The 21,555-nt window shown below is 38.3% G+C and overlaps 1 protein-coding gene across 2 annotated transcripts in view; it reads right to left on the bottom strand.

The window, feature by feature from the left end:
- The window catches only part of slc38a10 (solute carrier family 38 member 10), a 107,783-nt gene that overhangs the window by 68,777 nt on the left and 17,451 nt on the right, over positions 1-21,555 (bottom strand). For both annotated transcript variants that reach the window (XM_055653980.1, XM_055653981.1), the window contains exons 4-9: positions 16,938-17,031; positions 14,823-14,966; positions 7,170-7,294; positions 5,551-5,653; positions 2,668-2,853; positions 1,636-1,747 (exon numbers count right to left, since the gene is read on the bottom strand). In XM_055653980.1, the coding sequence (XP_055509955.1) occupies positions 1,636-1,747; positions 2,668-2,853; positions 5,551-5,653; positions 7,170-7,294; positions 14,823-14,966; positions 16,938-17,031 (764 nt within the window). The remainder of the gene's footprint in view (positions 1-1,635; positions 1,748-2,667; positions 2,854-5,550; positions 5,654-7,169; positions 7,295-14,822; positions 14,967-16,937; positions 17,032-21,555) is intronic.

Below are 21,555 nucleotides of genomic sequence, written 5' to 3'. Positions count from 1 at the left end.
GTACTTAATTATACAGAGATTCCATTTTCTGCAATCCCATTCAAGATGGTGAGATGTCTTTCCCTGCAGGCTGCAAGAAAACCGCAGACTGAACGGATATCATGATATTCCACTTGACAAGTGCTGCCAGCCTGAAGTTAATGCAGTGAGAGTGCACATTTGTTCATATTAAACCTATCAGAGAGGCTCTGTATTCAAAACTGTGATGTTAATATTTAGCAACATGGAAACTATGATTCCATATGACTGTAACGTGTATTCCTGATGGACTTCTGCGGAATAGGGGAAAACTTCTTCCACAATTCTATGTACCTTTAATGGTTATCAAATGGGATTGTGGGCTGAATAGAGGCAAAATTGCATTTTGCTGGATATACTTTCAAAAGTGTTTTCTCCTTAATTTTGTATTAAAGGCAAACAACATAATTGCTTCATTCAGTGGAGAAAAATTGTCAGGCAAGCCACAACAAACTCAGACATGGCAAAAATATGCTCAATGATGAGGTGTTCCCTTGCAGCATAAAAAGAGGTAGTGTGCAAATTCTGTTCAATTCTAATTCATTGATTTGAACACTGGATGCCATTTTTACAAGACAACTTTAAAGAAATTGTTTATTTGACGTTCAATAACTAATGGTCAAAAAAGTGAAGAGTCTTTAAAACCATGTATTTTATACATCAATAAGCTGTGTATTGCACTTGGTATCAGGTAAAGTCAGTAACGGATTCAAGAAATAAACATGTACTAATACTGATATTAACATTATTGAAATATTATTATTATTAGATTGATTAGTACAGATGTCAGAGGACATGGGGAGAAGGCAGGAGAATGGGGTTAGAAGAATCAGCCACGAGTGAATGGTGGAGGAGACAATGGGCCGAACGGCCTAATTCTGCTCGTATCACTTGATCTTATGATATTTGGTCTATAATCAGGATACAAATAATAGTATAAACAGAAATGGGGATAAATCTGCCCTATTTTTTTTATGTCATTTCTTCTCAATTACCCAATTGAACATCTTGTCATATTTGTAGGAACATCCAATAATTTTCCCACAGCATCTTTAAAAAATGCGTACTATAATCAATGTTTGAATCTCTTGTTTGTTTCGTTAACTACATTTTCTTTTGTTACAATGCAAAAAATTAAAATACATCTTGATAGACAGCAACATTTACAGTGATTCTCAAATAGAAATGCAACTGGTAGAAGGCTGGAAGAGAGGAGAAGCAGGACAAAGCCTGCCAAGTGACAGGTGGACAGGTGAGAGGGAGGCCAAGGGCCAGAGGTGAAAAGGAAAGGGTGATATAAGAATTGAAGTGGGAGAGACTAGGACTAAAGGCCTCAGAATTAAAGGACTTTCCTTTTGGAAGGAGACGAGGAGGAATTCTTTTAGTCAGAGGCTGGTGAATGCGGAAAGGGGTGGAGATGGAAAGATATGACTAGGTTGGATCATGGAAGTGGCAGAAATGTCGGAGAATTATGTGTTGGATGAAAGGTTAAATTCTTTTTTCCATTAACAATTTATCAGAGGGAAAAATGAGAAAGGGTATTCTCCCACAGCCAGGAGCAAGTAGAGCTTCAACATTGCGATTTAAAACACAGCATTTCTGCATGCACAATCTTACCATTAGGAATGAGAATTCCACCCAACATGGTGCCAAACACTATAGCAGCTGTAATGAGCTTAAACCGCAACGGTGGCATGTACCCTCCTGCAGCAAAAGTGCCATCTTTCTGCTGAAAAATCAATGGTGAATTATTTTATATCCCTCACGCAAAATAACCAAATTAACCAATGATTTACAAAAGTTTTTAAAAACTTGTGCTTGGCAAAACACTGAACACAATCCTGCACCATGTACTGAGTGCGATCAATTTTAAACATGTCCATTTGGCATTTAGAAAGAAATAGATCTGTGATTTATCTCCTGTCCAAAAGATCACCTGACCACATTTAGACCATAGGATGCAGCACCCTATCAGAAAATGTTCCAATCTAAACTAATCCCTTCCACCTTCCCATGGTTCACGTTCCTTCGTTAGCTGCCTGGTCATAGGTCTAAAAGCCCCACTCGGCACAATTGTATCTGTTTCTACCAAGTCCCCTGGCAGAAGATTTCAGGTACCCATCACGCAATACAAAATCTCCTTTAAAATCCCCCTCCCCACTACTCACCTTAGCCCTATGCCCTCTGGTATCTGAAATTTCAACCCTGGGGAAAAGGACAAAAAAGTCTACCCATCCATGTCTCTATCCAATTCTATCAAAATGTGCAACTATGGAACAAAACAAGACAGAAGTTGCACCTATAAAACTATTAGAGTTCATGGAAGTTATACATTACTTCCCCATAGTGTATTTCACTTACAATATGGATTCAATTTTTTACTGTTCCATTATCATACCAGTTATTGCAATAATCTTTAGTTGGTGTCCTGGAATGATTCCCAATTGTGACATTGTTAATAAGCAGAAAAATAAGCTAACATGGCAAAGCCAATGTCCCCTCGCAGTGGAGCAAGCCAAGCAAACTCGATGTGAAACAATGAGCTTCAAAATTAAAATAGCTGAAAAAACATATGCATTAATATCCTCATTCAAGTCAATCTCATCCTGTCCATAATCTTTTAAGACTGCTGTGATTGTGTGCATTTACCTGTAATTGTTCAAAGAGAAAAGTGTTCAGAGCTTGTCTACAAGGCAGAATCATCATTGGAAAGCCTACGGCAACAGACATCATAAATCCCACACGAATCATCTTCGTGACCAAGTTGGAGGGAAAGTTCATCATAACATTGCCAGCAATATTATCAGTATAGCTGATATAACCAAAAGATCCAACCTGTGGGAGAACGAACTGTTTAGAGGTTGCAACTGTTGCCTTAATGTTAACATTCAATTATTAAATTATATACACCTTTGATTGTGATCTATGAAGATGCAACCAGTGTAAAACACTGCAGGCTTAGAAATACTGACAGAGCTGCTTTATTACAAGTAAATATATTTTTGGATTAACAAAGAATTATAGGTCCCCTCCATCTTATGAATGCCTGATTTATGTATGCCTGTACATAATAAATGCTGGGGATACCAGCAGGATGGATGAGCAGGGCAGCAGGCATCTTCCACCATGCGTGAACTCTGTTTGCGTCTACTTTAATACTTTTGAATTGTCCCGTTTATCAACTGTTCACAGGAACAGAACCCTGCTATAGCCCTGGGGAGGACGTGTACTCAATTTGGAGAATTGCCTACTTTAAAGGAATATCTGAGAGAATTACATCAATCGTTACTGAAAAACAAATTGTCTTCAAAATTCAAAGTAAAAAGAACAATAATTCTGTTTAAGATTATAATGTAAAAGCAGCATTATAAAAATGATTTCATGCCATGCAGGATTTCCAAGTTCTTTTTAAAATAACATTTAGTTTTTAACTAAAAAATTAAAGTATATTATTTTTTCCTCAAAATTATACACCTTGTACAATTATACAAATTGAACTTATATTGAACTTATTTATTTGTACTTAAAAATATTCTGTGGATCACTCTACATTTACACTCAGGTAACTGTTCATTTCTCATTTGAAAGAAAGATTTGGCATTAAAATTGGTTGATAAATATCTCACATAGAGGTTTGCTTTTATATAAAACAAACAGGTCCATGTTAAGTCATAAACGCTAGCATGGTTAGCTCTATTGTCCATTCCTATTGTCTTGTGCGACCATTTTAGAAATCAATGGATCAATCACATCCGTGGGTTTGTATTTGATGAACTAGACCAGGTAAGATGACAGATTTCATTTACCAAAGGGCATTACTGAGTTATGTGGGTTTGCATGAGCTGTCAGGTATCTCTGCAGTCACTAGTACTAAGATGTATCTTTTTTAAATAACAGATTTATTTAATTATTTGAATTTACATTTTTGACCTCTCTGGTAAAATTCAAACTCGGGTCTCCAGAAAAGCTTTTATAGGTACAAGTGAGAATCTTAACCACAATGTTGCTGTACTATGCATTATCATTATGTAAACTAGCCCATCTTCTCAACATTAATTCCATGCTGTAAAGAACAATTCTGTTCTATTCCCAACATACTAACACCATCATCAAGTATGCAAATGATACAACGGTAATTGGCCTCATCAGCAACAACGATGAGTCGGCCTATATGGAGGAGGTCCAGCGCCTAGCAGCATGGTGCGCTGACAACAACCTGGCTCTTAACTCCAAGAAGACCAAGGAGTTCATGAAGTCTAGGGGCGGCACGCACACCCCCATCCACTTCAACTGGACGGAGGTGGAACGTGTTTCCAGCTTCAGGTTCCTGGGGGTCAACATCTCCGATGACCTCTCTTGGACCCACAATACCTCAACTCTGATCAAGAAGGCTCACCAGCGTCCCTTCTTCCTGAGGAGACTGAAGAAGGTCCATCTGTCTCCTCAGATTCTGGTGAACTTCTACCACTGCACCATCGAGAGCATCCTTACCAACTGTATCACAGTATGGTATGGCAACTGCTCTGTCTCTGACCGGAAAGCACTGCAGAGGGTGGTGAAAATTGCCCAACGCATCACCGGTTCCTCGCTCCCCTCCATTGAGTCTGTCCAAAGCAAGCGTTATCTGCGGAGGGCGCTCAGCATCACTCAACAATGTACGTCGGTGACTGCCAATCACCCCCCACTGACACTCCTCCCACAGGAAAATCACTATGTCTGTATACATGTAAAAAGATTTATTTATTGAAATCATATTCTATGTCGCTCTTCCAGGGAGATGCTAACTGCATTTCGTTGTCTCTGTACTGTACACTGACAATGACAATTAAAGTTGAATCTGAATCTGAATCTCATAGCTCATTACACAGATACAATAAGGGATTTATTGATTGAAAGATACAACATGGAAACACACCCTAGGGCCCACGTCAACCTTGGGTCACCACTTCACGCTAGTTCTACGTTATCACACTTTCTCCTGCACTAGGGGCAATTTACAGAGGCCAATTAACCTACAAACCTGCACGTCTTTAGGATGTGGGAGGAAACCAGAAGACTTGGAGGAACATGAAAATTCCACACAGAAAGCTGCCAAAGTCAGGATCGAACCCAGTTCTCTGGCACAACAGCCCTACCATCTGTGCAAATGTGATGCCCGTTTATGTTACAGCAAAGTTATTAAACCATTAAAACATTTATTGTAATATTTATCAAAAAGATTTCCATCACGTTTAACATTTCAACTATTCTTTTATTTGTTGAAAGTGAAAATATGCAGTTTTCCTACATTACTTTAGATCTTTGCTTAATGTTTGTAGTTTGTTTAATGTTTAATATTTGTAGTAATCATACTGGCAAAACAGACAAATTCATGCTCATTTTTGAACTATATTTGATTTAGTTTTTTTTACTTCAATTGCTGCCATTGCCTAGGTTATTTACCAATATAAAATGTTATATTACATGTTCTACAATTCATTCTTAATAGAATATATTTCTATTAAAACACACATACTCAAAACAAAGACTTACAGTCACGTAAAAGGTATTAACCACATTTAGGGCTGATGAGAAGATAGTACTCATTCTTTTCACAGAAGGTTCATCCAAACTGTCATATGTCGGCAATACTTGGCTATGTAGAAAAAGTGAAAATAAATCTAGATCTCACAACATAAAGGAGGAACTAACAAATTCCACCACTTTATCTTTAATATACCTCATTACATCCCAAATACAGGTACTAACATCGTGTCACATTTTATTTCATTGGATAAGTAGTCGGTGCTATGAATATTATCATGCCCAAAGCTTGGCAAGTACCTTTAGATTAAAAAGTTTAACCACAACAATATGCAGACATAACTGAAAAGACAAGATTACATTTAAATTGGCAAATGACCAGAAAGTTAATTTCAGAGAATGTTTTAGGTTCCTGTGATACTGCCGGCTAAATTTCTCACTCATTACGTCTTAGGAAGAAATTTGTGTCCCATTTAATACAATGTATGGAACTCTCCTGATATCAGGCAGCCATTCTTTCAGCTACAAAAGTTAAAAAAGTAGTCAATCTTTCCTTACACACTTTACAGGATTATGATTGGCAAAGAATGATTTGTATTTGCCTACATAACAAATCAAATAATTCAGAGTATAAAATATTCAAGAATTGGGACATTTTAAATGACAAATCACTTTACAGGAAATGTTGAATCTGAATTTAGGGCAAGACTGTCTATGGCTGTAATGTCTTTCACCTTATTCATCTGTCACTTTCTTGTTAACAGCAAATGAAAAACCTCTAGACCATCATAACTTGTTGTAATGTAGGATAAACAATTTGTAGATAGAAAGCTCCAACAAATAATAATTAGACAATCAGGTAATTGGTTTGTGATGTTGATTTAGCCAAGAGACTGGGGAAAACTTGCTTGTTCTACAATTAAATTCTGGTTGTAGGATCTTGGATCTCTTCAGCAAAAGTTTTATTTTGTTTTTTCAACAAATTTAAGATAAACTTCACATTAATACACAACCTGGCATGCAAGTTTTAAAAAGCAATCTTATATTTAAACACATTTTAGTAAAGGTTTTGGGTGACTAGAGCTACTGCAGAAATTGACTCGGCCATTTTGATTAATTAAATCAGGATAAAAGGAGTATAGGTTGGAAGCATTTTGGTTACTGTGGACATAACAATATTTTAATAGGATGCATCACATTATTAACAAGCAAACTTAATACATATTTTATAAACAAGTACATTGATAAGTGGATCTGAATTTTATACAAGATTTCATCTTGGTGGATATTAGTTCAGCAAAATGTGTTTTAAAAAAAAGGGAGGATAACTACATATGCAAATATCTTCCTATGTTTCTAATTTCACGTCTTCATTTATATCCCTGCGATCATACCCCTCACTATATTTTCTTCACTCAGCCTTTCCAACAACAGATTTTTCCACTACGTTTTAAGCATCCCTGTTCTTTGATAATCAAGCTTTCGTACACAAGCTAAATACATGATTTTCCTCAACACTAAAATCCTCCAAATCTCCATCTACCTGACGTTCCCGTCTTAAATTCTGTCTCTGGCCAAGTGTTTGGTTACTCTTCAATGAACAAAGATTGAGAAAACAGAATACTTACGATTGACAGGCAAATGACATGCTATAGATGGGGATGCACCGAAAAATACCTTCCCAGCGAATGTAACTGACTCGTTTCAGCCACTGACCACTAAAGAGCCCATGTTTAAATGAAGACAGCACAATCTGTGGTGGGAGAGCAACACCAAAATTAGCAGGTAATGGACTAAAGTGTTGAGCAGTGTGTTTTATTTTGCAGACATATGATCTTGATCATCAGAAAATTATAAACAAGGATAGATATTGGGCCCGTCTTCATTCATCCATCAACCAAAATGGCTGAAGATCATTGTATAAAAATGACTCCTGAGTTTTCACCCCAATAATACTTGGGAGCCTATTCTGTGGGTTGACTATCAATCCTGACATTTCCTCCATCTGACTTTGAACAATTTGAGCCTCAGACACATTGAAAGTGAAGAGTTTAAAAGGGAAATATCCTTCTTACACTACTTAAAACATTCGTAAGGGCACCACTGATGATTTTTTTAGGCTTAACTTCCAGTAATTACTAATTCAAATATTTCTTGCGCCTGGTCTTTGCATTGTCCAACTCTTATCAATGCATTACATTGAGCATGAACACTTAACTATAAAGTTTGTGACTTGAGTCTACTGCCATTCAGCTATTTCAAAATGTTTCCATTATTTCATCGACACAGATTAAGCAGCTAAAAACTAAACACACCACATCCAATACATTTAAAATATTAAGCAATTGTATCCCAACATTAGCTGGATATATTTCATAAGTGCACTCCATCTCACTGTAACAGTCATAATTTGAAGCATTATAATTATTCATTCGTCCACAAGGAGACCACTGATTACTATAAAGTATTAAATGTATTGCAGATCAATGCAGGAACTTTGAAGCACATGGCGATATATTGCATTAAGTTTAAAAGCTAACCCCCAACAGGATTGAAAGAATTGCAGGCCATCTAGGGATATCTTGGGATTTCATGTGGGAAGATTGAAGTGAATAGCTCGGGCAGGTCATTTCTTATGGTAGATGGAAAATCATGGAAGAAAAATCTTATGCTTTTTATACCTGTATTTATATGGGCCGACAGGAAAATGATTCAAAATGTTATGAAAATATTTTAAAGGTTACTTCTAGTTTTAAATCTATATCTATATCAAAGCAAATCAATCTGAAATTTGCCTGCAGTCATTCAAATATCATACCAAATTCCCAAATGCAAATTGTTGTCAAAGCAGGTACAATTTAAAGCCAGACTGACAAAATCTTAACCTGCTGGTAGACCTGACAGTATCCAATATGGACTGCTATTTTATCTTGTTTCTTTACAGCATAGATTCCTCATCCAATGTAATTATATGGACTAAGAATGAAATTCAAGCACTCTGAAATTACCATTAAGAACATTTGTTGGAAATTCACCAAGAAGTAGTTTTCACACCATTGAAGACTAAAAACCCACTTTCTCTCAAGGGAGTGAGGGGGGCAATGAGATTTTCTGAAAAATTGAATTATATAACTATTAAAATAATGGAAATGTTTAGAATACATGCAGTTCAGCATTTAAGTTTCAGCTGGATGAATTATCATCAGAATTGGGAAAAATTATACAAAGTTTTAAGATTCTGAAATGGGGTACAGAAGGAGAGACATAGGTGATGTGTGGTAGGATGGAAGACAGATATGCTTAAATGACAAAAACTGGGATTATGATAAAATGTAAAAGTGAGTAGGAATTGGTGATTCCATTGTAGACTCTTCCTACACTTCACATCGCCTCAGGACAGCATTCAACATTGTTTTTTTTTTTCACCCCAGTCATCCCCTCTCCCTTCAGCAAAAAACATACAAAAGTTCAAAGGCATGTATCACCAGATTCAGGGACAGCTTCTTCCCTAATGTTATTACTACTGAACAGTACACCCAATCTTCTAACCTATATTATCGTGGAATTTGGACATTTTCTGTGACTGTAGCACATTGTCTTGTTGGAACTGACACTGCCTGATTTTATTTGACTGGATAACACTTAAACAAAAGCTTTTCACTGCATCTCGGTTCATGTGACAACGATAAATAAGCCAGTTCGGTATTCCGAAAAACGCAAGGAATCATGGGATTTATCAAAGTTCACTCGCAATAAACATTCTCGGGAGCTGTGCTGCTGCATGTATACAGACTTGTGTTTCATCCGTAGTCTCTGGCGCAGGTCTCTGGCTCAGCAAGCGCTGTTGAATTGCTACTGGACCGTCCCCGTCCCCTCCTGAGTTTCCCCATCCCTGTCCGGGGGCAGCTGGGGATGTCTGAGATGACGAAGATGCGCTAACTCCAGCTCAACTCTGCCTGTCCCGTCGGGTTAACCAACAGCCCTGGACTGACAGGACACCGACCCGGAGCAGTGGAGTTAGCGCTTCTTCTCCGTTCTGGCAGTAAGCCTGGGCCGCCACTGCTTCGGGCCAGTGTCGTCAGTCCAGGGCTGTCGGTTAACCCGGCGGGACAGGCAGAGTTGAGCTGGAGTTAGCACATCTTCTCCGCACTAGCTGTAAGCCTGGGTTGCCACTGCTTAGGGCCAGTGTCCCGTCAGTCCAGGGTCACCCTGGACATCTTCGGCCGCCCCCGGACAGTGATGGGACACTCGGGAGGGGACGGGAACGGTCCAGTAGCAATTTAACAGCGCTTACAGCGCCGGAGACCCGGGTTCGATCCTGACTACGGATGAAACGCAGGTCTGTATACATGCAGCAGCACAGCTCCCGAGAATGTTTATCGCGAGTGACCTATGACCTGGGCATGCGCAGTCGGAATACTGAACTTGCTTATTGTAATAATCTGCATCCAAGTTAAGATTCTCAACATAAACCTCACAGCACCATAACCAGTAAATAAAAATGTAAAATAAATCCATAAATCCTGCCACGGTAACCAGTTAATCCAATTTGTGTATTTTTTAGAACCTGGATGTAATTGTTCAAGCCAGCATTTAATGACCATCACCAACTACCCACAAGTAGGTAGTTACAAGGCACTTTCTTGAACCACTGCAAAACCTTTGGTGAATATACTCCAATACACAATTGGTAGCAAGTTGCAACATTTAGATTTAGTAACAATGGCAAAGGATTTAAGTCTGGATGATGCACAACTTGGGAGGGAACATGCAGGTAGTGGAGCTTTGCACCATCTGCTGCTGGGCTTTCTTGGGAAGCAGCGGTCAACAGTTTAGATACTCCAGGTAAGTAGGGACCATTCCATTAAGTTCCTGACATATGCCTTGCAGATAATGAAATGGCTTTCAAGAGTCAAAAGACTAGCCATTCTTCCCAGGATACCCAGCCTCTGACCTTTTCTTGCAGCAGTATTCATCTGGCTGGTCCAGTTGAAACTCTGATCAACAGTGACCCCTGCTATGCTCATGGCGAAGGACACAACAATGGCAATGCCACTGAATGTGAAAGATAGGTGATTAAATTCTCTATTGTTGAATAAGGTCATTGCTAGCCACTACAGCCAAGTACACCAATGCCTATACTTCCTCAGAAGACTAAGAAAGTCTGGCCTGTCTCCAACGACTCTTATCAACTTCTACAAATCAGCCATATGGCATGGCAGCTAATTAAGCTCATTGTTGTGGCTCATTGTTTATAATGGTTTCATACCATTTTATTCAAGTAGCATTTTCTGCATTTTTGAATGTTAAACCTTTCTAAATTCACTAAAGTGAATCACATTAAATCATCCACTTAATTTACAATTTTAATTACTGCCTGAACAATACACTGCCATCCTTGGTGGGAAGTGGTGACACTTTCTATCTTTATAGAACTGTCTCATTGGTTCTTTAAAATTCCTAACCTCCACATCTTTTCTCAGCTACATTCCACATGTATCACATAAAATACAGCATTATCTCAACTAAATTACAATGTTACATCACTGAAATAATCATTTTTTTCTTGGAGAAAATCAAGGTAGAAGTATAGTTGACTAAAACTAAACAATACCCTTAATAAACATTCATCAAAGTTGCATTCCAATCAAAAGTAAATTGCTTCAGAAACATCAGTTCAGTAATTTTGATTTTAAGAGTGAGAAATGTAGAGCAAGTTAAAAGAAAAGGAAAGATCAGAAATCAATGCGCTTTACATATAATTTCATCAAATGACTGGACCATGTTAGGTAATCAAGCAGGCCTTAGCCGTTCAATGTTACACAAAACATTTAGTCGAGTCTTCATTTTATTTCATTAATGGAGCAAAATTACAAATGGTAAGCTGCAAACCAGAAAAAAGCCATAGCCAAAAATAAAAACAGAAAAATAGGTGCAGGAGTAGGCCATTCTGCCCTTCAAGCCAGCACCGCCATTAAATAATAATAATAAATAATTTAAAAAAAATTAAACAGGAACAGTGCATATTGATGAACATTTACATGTAAATATGCAAGATTATAGCCAATAGCTAATTTCCATCTTTAGTCCCTTTGGCAGCAAAAAGAAACAATTATACAAGACACACAACCAACTCAATTCACAGACATCCATCATTTTATCACATCCATCACAGTTAGTCTCCTCCTCACTGTGATGGAAGGCAAAGTCTTGTCTCTTCCCTGCTCTCCATTCTCTCCCGATGTTAAAGCCCCCGGCTGCTAAGGCTGCGCCAGCGATGTAAGGCCCTGCTCCGGGTCTTAATGTTGGAGCCCCCTGCGGGCGATGGCAAGTCCCGCGGCCGTTAAAGGCACGCCGGGCGATGTCAGGCCTCGCTCCGGGTCGCCTTCAACCCCGCAACCCCGGGCGGGAGAAGCTGTCGCCACGGGAGCTCTGAAAGGCGGTCTCCCACCAGGGACCCGCGAGTTCCCGATGTCACCGTCCACAGGCCTGCAGCTGGAGCCTCCGAAGCCCCGAAGTCTGGACGCAGCCGCGCGCGCCACCACAGCTCTCCACGCTCCAGGCAGGCTCCGCAACTGGAGCCCCCAGGTTGTTCTGCTGGAGGCTGCTCCATGGTGCTAGGCCCCAACGACAACGAAGACCCGACAGGGAACAGGTCGGGTCTCCCATGCAGGGAAGAGGTTTAAAAGTTTCCCCCACCCCAACCCCCCCACATATACAGTTAAAAACAATATTAAAAATATATAAAAACCACAGCAAACGGGACAAAAATTTAAAAAAGGACAGACGAGCTGCAGGCCATTACAGCGCCGCCATTTCCCATTCAATATGATCATGGCTAATCACCTAAAACCAGTAACCTGTTCTTGCTTTTTCCCCCATATCCCTTTAGCCCCAAGAGCTAACTCTAACTCTTGAAAACATCCAGCGAATTGGCCTCCACTGCTTTCTGTAGCAGAGAATTCCACAAATTCACAACTCTCTAGGTGAAAAAGTTTTTCCTCATCTCAGTCCTAAATGATATACCCCTTAATCTTAAACCCTGTGAACCCTGGTGCTGGATTTCCCCAACATTGGGAACATTCTTCCTGCATCTAACCTGTCCAATCATTTAAGAATGTTATATGTTTCTATAAGATCACCTCTCATCCTTCTAAATTCGAGAATACAAGCCCACTCAACTCAGTCTACCCATTCTTTCATCATATGTCAGTCCCACTTTCCCAGGAATTAACCTGGTGAACCTACACTGCACTCCCTCAACAGCAATAATGCCCTTCCTCAAATTAGACCAAAATTGCACATTATACTCCAGGTACAGTCTCACCACAACTGCAGTAGGACCTCCTTGCTCCTAACCACAAATCCTGTCGCAATGAAGGCCAACATGCCATTAGCTTTCTACACTGCCTGCTGTACCTGCATGCTTATTTTCAATGACTGATGTACAAGCACACCCAGGTATCGTTGCACTTCCCCTTTTCCTAACCCGACACCATTCAGATAATAATCTGCCTTTCTGTTCTTGCCACCAAAGTGGATAACCTCACATATATCCACATTACAGTGCATCTGCCATGTGTTTACCCACTCACCCAACTCTCCCAAGTCACCCTGCAGCCTCATAGCATCCTCCTCGCAGCTCACACTGCCACCCAGCTTTGTGTCATTCGCAAACTTGGAAATGTTACATTTAATTTCCTCATCATATATATTATATATTGTAAACAACTGGGGTCCCAGTAGCGAGCCTTGCAGCACTTGTTAATTCCTACTCTTTGCTTCTTATCTGCCAACTAATCAATACCATACTCTCAATACATTGTGCTCTAATTTTGCACACTAATCTCTTGTGTGGGAACTTGTGAAAGGCTTTTTTGAAAGTCCAGATACACCACATCCACTGGGTCTCCATAATCCATTCTAATTATCACATCCTCAAAAAAAATCCAGAAGATTAGTCAAGCATGATTTCCCCTTCATAAATCCATGCTGACTTTAACTGATCCTAATTCCAAATGCGCTGCTATTACATCTTTAATAATCGACTCAAGCATCTTCCCCACTACCGATGTAAGGCTAACTGGTCTACAATTCCCCGTTTTCTCGCTCCAAACTTTCTTAAAAAGTGGACAGACATTAGCTACTCTCCAGTTCACAGGAACCGATCCAGAGTTGAGTGAACATTGGAAAATGATCACCAATGCATCCACGGTTTATAGGGCCACCTCCTTGAGTACTCTGCGATGCAGACCATCAGGCCCTGGGGATTTATATACCTTCAGTCCCAACAGTTTACCCAACACCATTTCCTGACTAATGTGGATTCCCTTCAGTTCCACGATCCCCAAGTATTTCTGGTTCCATCTTCACTACAAAAAAAGCACAAATTACTTGTTTAACTGTTCTGCCATTTTCTTGTTTACCATCATAAATTCACCTGTCTCTGATTGTAAGGGACCTACATTTGTCTTCACTAATCTTCTTTTTACATATCTAAAGAAGCTTTGACAGTCAGTGTTTATATTCCCAGCAAGCTTTCTTTCATGCTCTTTTCCCCGCCTCTTAACTCCATTGTCTTTTTCTTCTTTTATAGAGGTGGCATTTGTACTAGTTTCAGTTAAACCTGCCTACAAAGTTATTCTAACGTCTTTCCAATAGTTGGGATGCAACAGAAAAACAGCAAATATTTTTAGTTAACTATAGAAATATTTAAGTAGTTCTTTCCATGGTAACCTGCTTTGAAAGTTTAGCTGTTTTTTTTTTTTTTTTTAAATAGTATTACCAAAATAATAGTGTTTTAAGTTTATATGACATTAAATGTGTTCTCCCAAAAAACTTTGATTTATGACTCTGGAGTATTCTACAATTACAGAAATTGGTAGTCTTAAATAATTAGGAAACTTATTTTGCTATTGAGACAATTTAGTACTTATTTTTTCAAATGTGTCAAATCTTTATTAGTAGGTTTTTATTGCAAAGACGCGAGTATTCAAATATTCAGCTGCTGACCTGGGAATAACCTAAAATGGCTATGGTAATCAAACATTTTAAATACATTAATATTTATTTAACATTCAACTTTCTGAATATATGGGTAATATATTTTGGAAATTAACTGTCCAAAATTGCTTTATAAAGTTCTATGTTAGCTCCATTTACAACTCAGACTTAATCGGTTATGTTGAAAAGCTGCACATTGAATTGCTGTGACCAGGCATAAATGATAATTGAAAATATTTTAGAGAACTGGACATCATAACATAAATGAGGAGACTTACCACAAACATGAAGAACGTGTAGAATATTAAAGCCATGGCACTGAAGGACTGGATAGAAGCCATCATGTTCCTCTGCAAACTCAGAGGCAACACAATAAACACAGAAACAGCAAACAGAAAGAATACACGGAATCCCTGTGTTACCTAAAAAATAAAAAAAAAAAGCAGCAAAGTTAGAACGTAAATCTCTTCTTACCCTTAGTCTACAAGTGGATTTCTCAGATATTTTCCTATGGTAGATGAAAAAAATCTGAAATGCGTTTGAAACAAAACTGGCGGGCTTAATTATAATTTACTCAGATAAAACACCAAGCAAAGTGAATATGAAATATTTTTTGGTTGTTACTTGAAATCCCAAACTGCATTCTATTTAATATTTTCATTAAATAAATGTTCAATGTCAGTTAAGTGCAACACGAAAAGTATAATAAATTAAAACTTGGACCTTTAAAAAAAAAAAAAACATTTACTTAACCATAAAATGTTCAAACAGCAAATTCCATGGCTTAAATGAGTTAATGGGCAGTGAAGCTCAGCTTTTGACAATCATTTCAAGTTTAAAAATTGAACTTGTGTCATGCGATTTACAGTGCCCTCCATAATGTTTGGGACAAAGACCCATCATTTATTTGCCTCTGTACTCCATAATTTGAGATTTGTAATAGAAAAAAATTACATGCAGTTAAAGTGCACGCTGTCAGATTTTAATAAAGACCATTTGTATACATTTTGGTTTCACCATGTGGAAATTACAGCAGTGTTTATACATAGTTCCCCCCCCCCCATTTCAGGGAACCATAATGATTGGGACACAGCAATGTCATGTAAATGAAAGTAGTCATGTTTAGTATTTTGTTGCATATCCTTTGCATGCAATGAGTGCTTGAAGTCTGCGCTTATGCTTGTTTTGGGGGGCCACTCCCCTTCAGCATATAAAAGGCATGCTCAATTGGGTTCAGATTGGTTGGTTGACGTGGCCACTCAAGAATTGACCATTTTTTAGCATTGAAAAACTCCTTTGTTGCTTCCGCAGTATGTTTGGGATCATTGTCTTGGTGTAGAATGAACCCGTGGCCAATGAATTTTAAGGCATTTGTTTGAACTTGAGCAGTTAGGATGTGTCTATACACTTCAGAATTCACTATGCTACTACCATTGTATCATCAATGAAGATAAGTGAGCCAGTACCTTCAGCAGCCATACATGCCCAGGCCATAACACCCCCAACACTGTGTTTCACAGATGAGGTGGTATGCTTTGCAGCTTGGGCAGTTTCTTCTCTCCTCCATACTTTGCTCTTGTTAATCTTCGTCTCATCTGTCCACAAGACCTTTTTTTCCAGAACTGTGCTTGCCCTTTTCAATACTTCTTGGCAAACTAACTGGGCCATTCTATTTTTCCAGCTAACCAGTGGTTTGCATCTTGCAGTGTGGCCTCTGTATTTCTGTTAATTGTCAAATCCACACCTGACTCCTGAAGAATGTTTCTGATCTGTCGGACAGGTGTTTGGGGATTTTGCTACTGCCATCATCTGTGGAGGTCTTCCTTGGCCTACCAGTCCCTTTGCAATTAGTAAGCTCACCAGTGCTCTCTTTCTTCTTAATGATGTTTCAAACAATTCATTGCAGGGACTATGTATAAACACTGCTGTAATTTCTACATGGTGAAACCAACATGTATAAAAATTGCCTTTATTATCTGACAATCCAAAATCTGACAATGAGCAAATTCTATTAAAAATCTCAAATTGGAGTACAGGGGCAAATAAATAAATGATGGGTCTTTGTCCCAAACATTATGGAGGGCACTGTAAATTAATTGGCATATGCGCAATATGACTTTAGCGTTCTTTAATGTGAGAAAAGAACCTCTTGTCACAAAGAAAACTGTAATGAAAAAATGTGTAGTCCTTCTCAGCTTTTACTGTACAGAACACACATTTAAGCTGATTGCAGGGACTTCCTTATCCAGTGCTGGTCCTGCTTGACTGTTTAATAAGTCTAGTAAGTCAGTGCTAATTGATCTACTGAATTTGGTCCAATTGGCTGTGAATGTATGCACCTCTCACAAAATGAAGTATTTCTGGTTAATATGCTATAGAAAAAGCCTGCTTACCTGAAGACCAAGCAACTGAGCAAAGAAATTGGATCCCAAATCAGCGATTACAACATAAAAAGCAATGCACGTCCCCAACATCAAGCCAATCAAGCTATAAGATAAACAGAGCAAATTGCAATCAATGTCCCAACAATTATAAAAAAGCTTCATGCCCTGTAAGCAATTGTACCAGTTCTGCCTTACCATGTGTAATATGAAATGAATGATATTTAACTGGATAGCAGGCAAACATTTTTTAAAAACTGTATCTAAAGGTACACGCAACAGTAATAAACCAATACCAATACTATGGCATCTTCAATGTGTGAACTGGCATCTATCCATGTAAGTTTCTGATTCTTTAGTTTCTCACATAGTTACTTTAAGGATACATTTTAAATTCAGAGCATTAGCCAACATGCTTCTCCAGACAGTGTAGCTCCGAAAACCGGCCATTTTTTCCAGATGTCGTCTAAAGGTACAAAACGCGGTCAACAGTAATAAACCAATACCAATACTATGGCATCTTCAATGTGTGAACTGGCATCTATCCATGTAAGTTTCTGATTCTTTAGTTTCTCACATAGTTACTTTAAGGATACATTTTAAATTCAGAGCATTAGCCAACATGCTTCTCCAGACAGTGTCAATTGCCACATTTGTGACTGTCTGACCAGTCAGTGATATTTTCTTGTAGCACAGACCTTTCTTCCTCACTATACCAATTTTAGTATTATGAATTAAATATGGCTAGGTGAGATAGAAAAATAGTCAGATATGGGCAACAGAAGCAGACTAGGGTCTTGAAATGAAAGTCAGAATTGTTTTTAAAATATAGTTGAGATGAGGAAGAAAAAAAAATGGTGATGATAAAACGACTAAATAAAATTGAATATGTTGGTGCCAAATCTGGCATCAGCAATTGGGTCATAGCCAGTATATCAAGCTTTTATAATTTGAAAATAAAATATTTGCTCTACAAGTTCAATCACGTCACTAACAAACAAGTTGAAATCAAATTTACCCCGTAATCAAATGATGCAGCATTGTTTGCATATTTCTAGTGCACCCTTGAATGATATAGCACAATTGTGGATCTGCCAGGGCATACTAGTTGCAGATGCTAAAATACAGGAATTATTTCAACATTTTTAACATCAAAATAAGTGCCAGAAAATTCAGAAGCATATTCAGTTGTCTGCAATCTTCAGTTATTGACAAGGCTGATCAATTTCAGCAGATACTAGTGCAGCGCCATTCATCGCCTATGCCTACGCAACCCGTTTTCATAAGAACACGGGGGGAAAAAAATCTGGAAAATACCACATACTAAAATAAATAGGATATCTAGCCTGAAACAGTCAAATAGTAATGTAATAAACAACTTTTTGTACAAACGTAGATTGCAATGCATAAACCAATGTTTCCAACGGCTAGGAAAAGGGGAGATGCAGCGAGACCTGGGTGTCATGGTACACCAGTCATTGAAAGTAGGCATGCAGGTGCAGCAGGCAGTGAAGAAAGCGAATGGTATGTTAGCTTTCATAGCAAAAGGATTTGAGTATAAGAGCAGGGAGGTTCTACTGCAGTTGTACAGGATCTTGGTGAGACCACACCTGGAGTATTGCGTACAGTTTTGGTCTCCAAATCTGAGGAAGGACATTATTGCCATAGAGGGAGTGCAGAGATGGTTCACCAGACTGATTCCTGGGATGTCAGGACTGTCTTATGAAGGAAGACTGGATAGACTTGGTTTATACTCTCTAGAATTTAGGAGATTGAGAGAGGATCTTATAGAAACTTACAAAATTCTTAAGGGGTTGGACAGGCTAGATGCAGGAAGATTGCTCCCGATGTTGGGTAAGTCCAGGACAAGGGGTCACAGCTTAAGGATAAGGGGGAAATCCTTTAAAACCGAGATGAGAAGAACTTTTTTCACAAAGAGAGTGGTGAATCTCTGGAACTCTCTGCCACAGAGGGTAGTTGAGGCCAGTTCATTGGCTATATTTAAGAGGGAGTTAGATGTGGCCCTTGTGGCTAAGGGGATCAGATCGTATGGAGAGAAGGCAGGTACGGGATATTGAGTTGGATGATCAGCCATGATCATATTGAATGGCAGTGCAGGCTCGAAGGGCCGAATGGCCTACTCCTGCACCTAATTTCTATGTTAATGTTGCAACCTGCCCACAATTGAGTTTTAAACCAGTGTAGCAAAATATTTGATGCTTTTCCAGCTTTCTTCTCCCACTGCAATCAGTCTGAAAGGTCTCGACCCAAAACATCACCAATCTATGTTCTCCTGAGATGCTCCCCGACTTGCTTAGTTACTCCAGCACTTTGTGTCCTTTCGTGGAAAAATATTAGTTCTATACGTCAATTTGTTTCCTATACTCAGTGTGTAACAGAATGGCATCAAAAGTTTTTTGCCTTAATTTTGAAACATTCCAGGTTGCCTGAACATTTTTTTGACACAGTTTCCATCAGCTACGAGATCAGTGTAAAGCTGGAATGTGTAACGTCACCAACTAGAACAAAATATCAATGAGGCAAAATACACCCGTCAGTATTTTAAACTTCAAGTTACACTATTTTATCTGAATGGAATAGTGGAATATAACTGCAGCCAGAGACAATTCCAAAATACTTTTTTTGCTACAATTTTACAAAACTGTATTTCAACTGAAGATGTAAAAAAGATGTCAAGCAGTAGAGACCTGTCCTTTCAGCCTGAGGCAATTACACTCTAATTACTGAAGAAAGGAAGTCTATAATTAGCTAAGAACAGTGCTCTACAATTATTAAGCTGCATAGATTAGATGTCAAGACTGAAATATTACTTTTTAAATTGTAAACGACCTCTGGAGTAATGTGATCAGAGTTTCAATAGGTTGCAATTGTTAACCGTTATCAGTTGAAGATCAAAGCTTGTTTGATTTTGTGAGCCTTCTATCTCATATTCCCCATTTCCACTCTGAATACATCACAACAATTTTTTATTTTATTTTTTAAAGCTGCATATTGCACATTTCTGCTTTTCCACCAAGTAGGCATATTGCACTTCTAGATTTTAACAAAAACATATGCAAACTAGTCCATGAAACTCTCACTATAATAGTATTATGTATCTTCTATAGTAACTACCCGGGAAAATTAGAGGCAAACAGCTCTGGCCAAGATAGGAAAAATAGTCTGAAGAATTCATTGCAAGACTGAGGCAATTAAGATCTGTAGCGACTGAGAAGCACATCCCACAATAACAAACCTACCTTGTGCAGTTTTATCCTCTCAAGTACTACTCCAATGGTCTCCTTGACAGTTTTCCTAACTTCACTCCAAGTTGAAACAATCAAAAGTCTGCATGTCATATCATAACCATCACCAAAGCCCACTTTTCATCAACCTTGACCTGCTCTGCCTTCTGGTCCTATGAACTGCCAACTTAAAATGTTCATCTTAGTGCTTAAATCTCTTCATTATTCATCACTTCCATATATATAACCTCCTCAATCTAATATCAACTTGTAGGCAAGGAAAGACTGAATTTTAATTGGCCATCCTAGTGCAATATAATGTGCACTAAACAAAGTCTGCATGTGAAGCAAAAAAAAAACCAAGACCTGACAGTCAGCAAAAAGATTGAATGTCTGATATTCAAAAACCATTAAACAGCAATTAAATAATTAAAGTATTAAAAACCAACACAAATTAAACCAACCATTTTAAACACTTCCAAACATGAAGACAGGCAATTTAAACTGTGGATTACTTTATTAAACAGTCGTTCCTCTCCATTCAAATGAATAAACTGTGTTCCTGCACCAGATCAAATTTCAAACTCAGTGTGATTGCTGGGGAATTCAACAAGTTCTTACTCTACTTCTGGATGTCTTATAGAGTTCAATGTCAAACCACACTGGTAAACCTCCAGAAGAACCAGGTCAACATGTTCAGGACTTTCATATTTACAAGACGTTCTGAAATTGTTATCAATAGTGAAGACAAGCCAGCTTGAATTCCCCCCCCCCCCCAAAAGTCCAGACTATACATCTAAACACCATATTTTATTTTTGAAATAACCTTGCGGTATTGACCAATGAGCGTACAAGAGCCAAACATTGCAATACCCAGGTCATTATTCAAACACAGATGGTTCCACTTTTTAATATCCCTATTCAATATGATGAACCATTAACAATCACAACCCACTATCTCTGAGAATGCAACTTGTTCCACACTCGTACTGAATTCTGTGTATTAATTCCACAGGACTCAATCTTGTCCATATACTGTCTACTTCAGAACATTTAAGACTGGAACATAATGCTACTATTTTATTTAAAATCTTAAGCTAACCTTAAAATTAAGTATCTCAGCCAGAACAGTGAATATAGTCGTTGTCAAATTGCATTACACCTGCAGCAGCTTATCAAAATCATACATTTTCAGACTTAGATGGCTCAATGATCAGAATTTTTCTGGTTTGTCCAAAACAGTAGCACAAAACAGTCAGTTATACAATGCACAATTAAAAGTTAAATGTCATTTTATGAAGAATACATTAAATACGCAAGAAGACAAATAATATGTCTACTTCTCTGGAGGAAATAATGCAGTCTATTTATCTTTTGGAAGAAAT

The sequence above is a fragment of the Leucoraja erinacea genome, chromosome 23, assembly GCF_028641065.1.
Source record: "Leucoraja erinacea ecotype New England chromosome 23, Leri_hhj_1, whole genome shotgun sequence".
Taxonomy (NCBI): Eukaryota; Metazoa; Chordata; class Chondrichthyes; order Rajiformes; family Rajidae; genus Leucoraja; species Leucoraja erinaceus.
The sequence above is the reverse complement of the archived record's forward strand: the minus strand, read 5'-3'. Positions and strand labels throughout refer to the sequence as shown.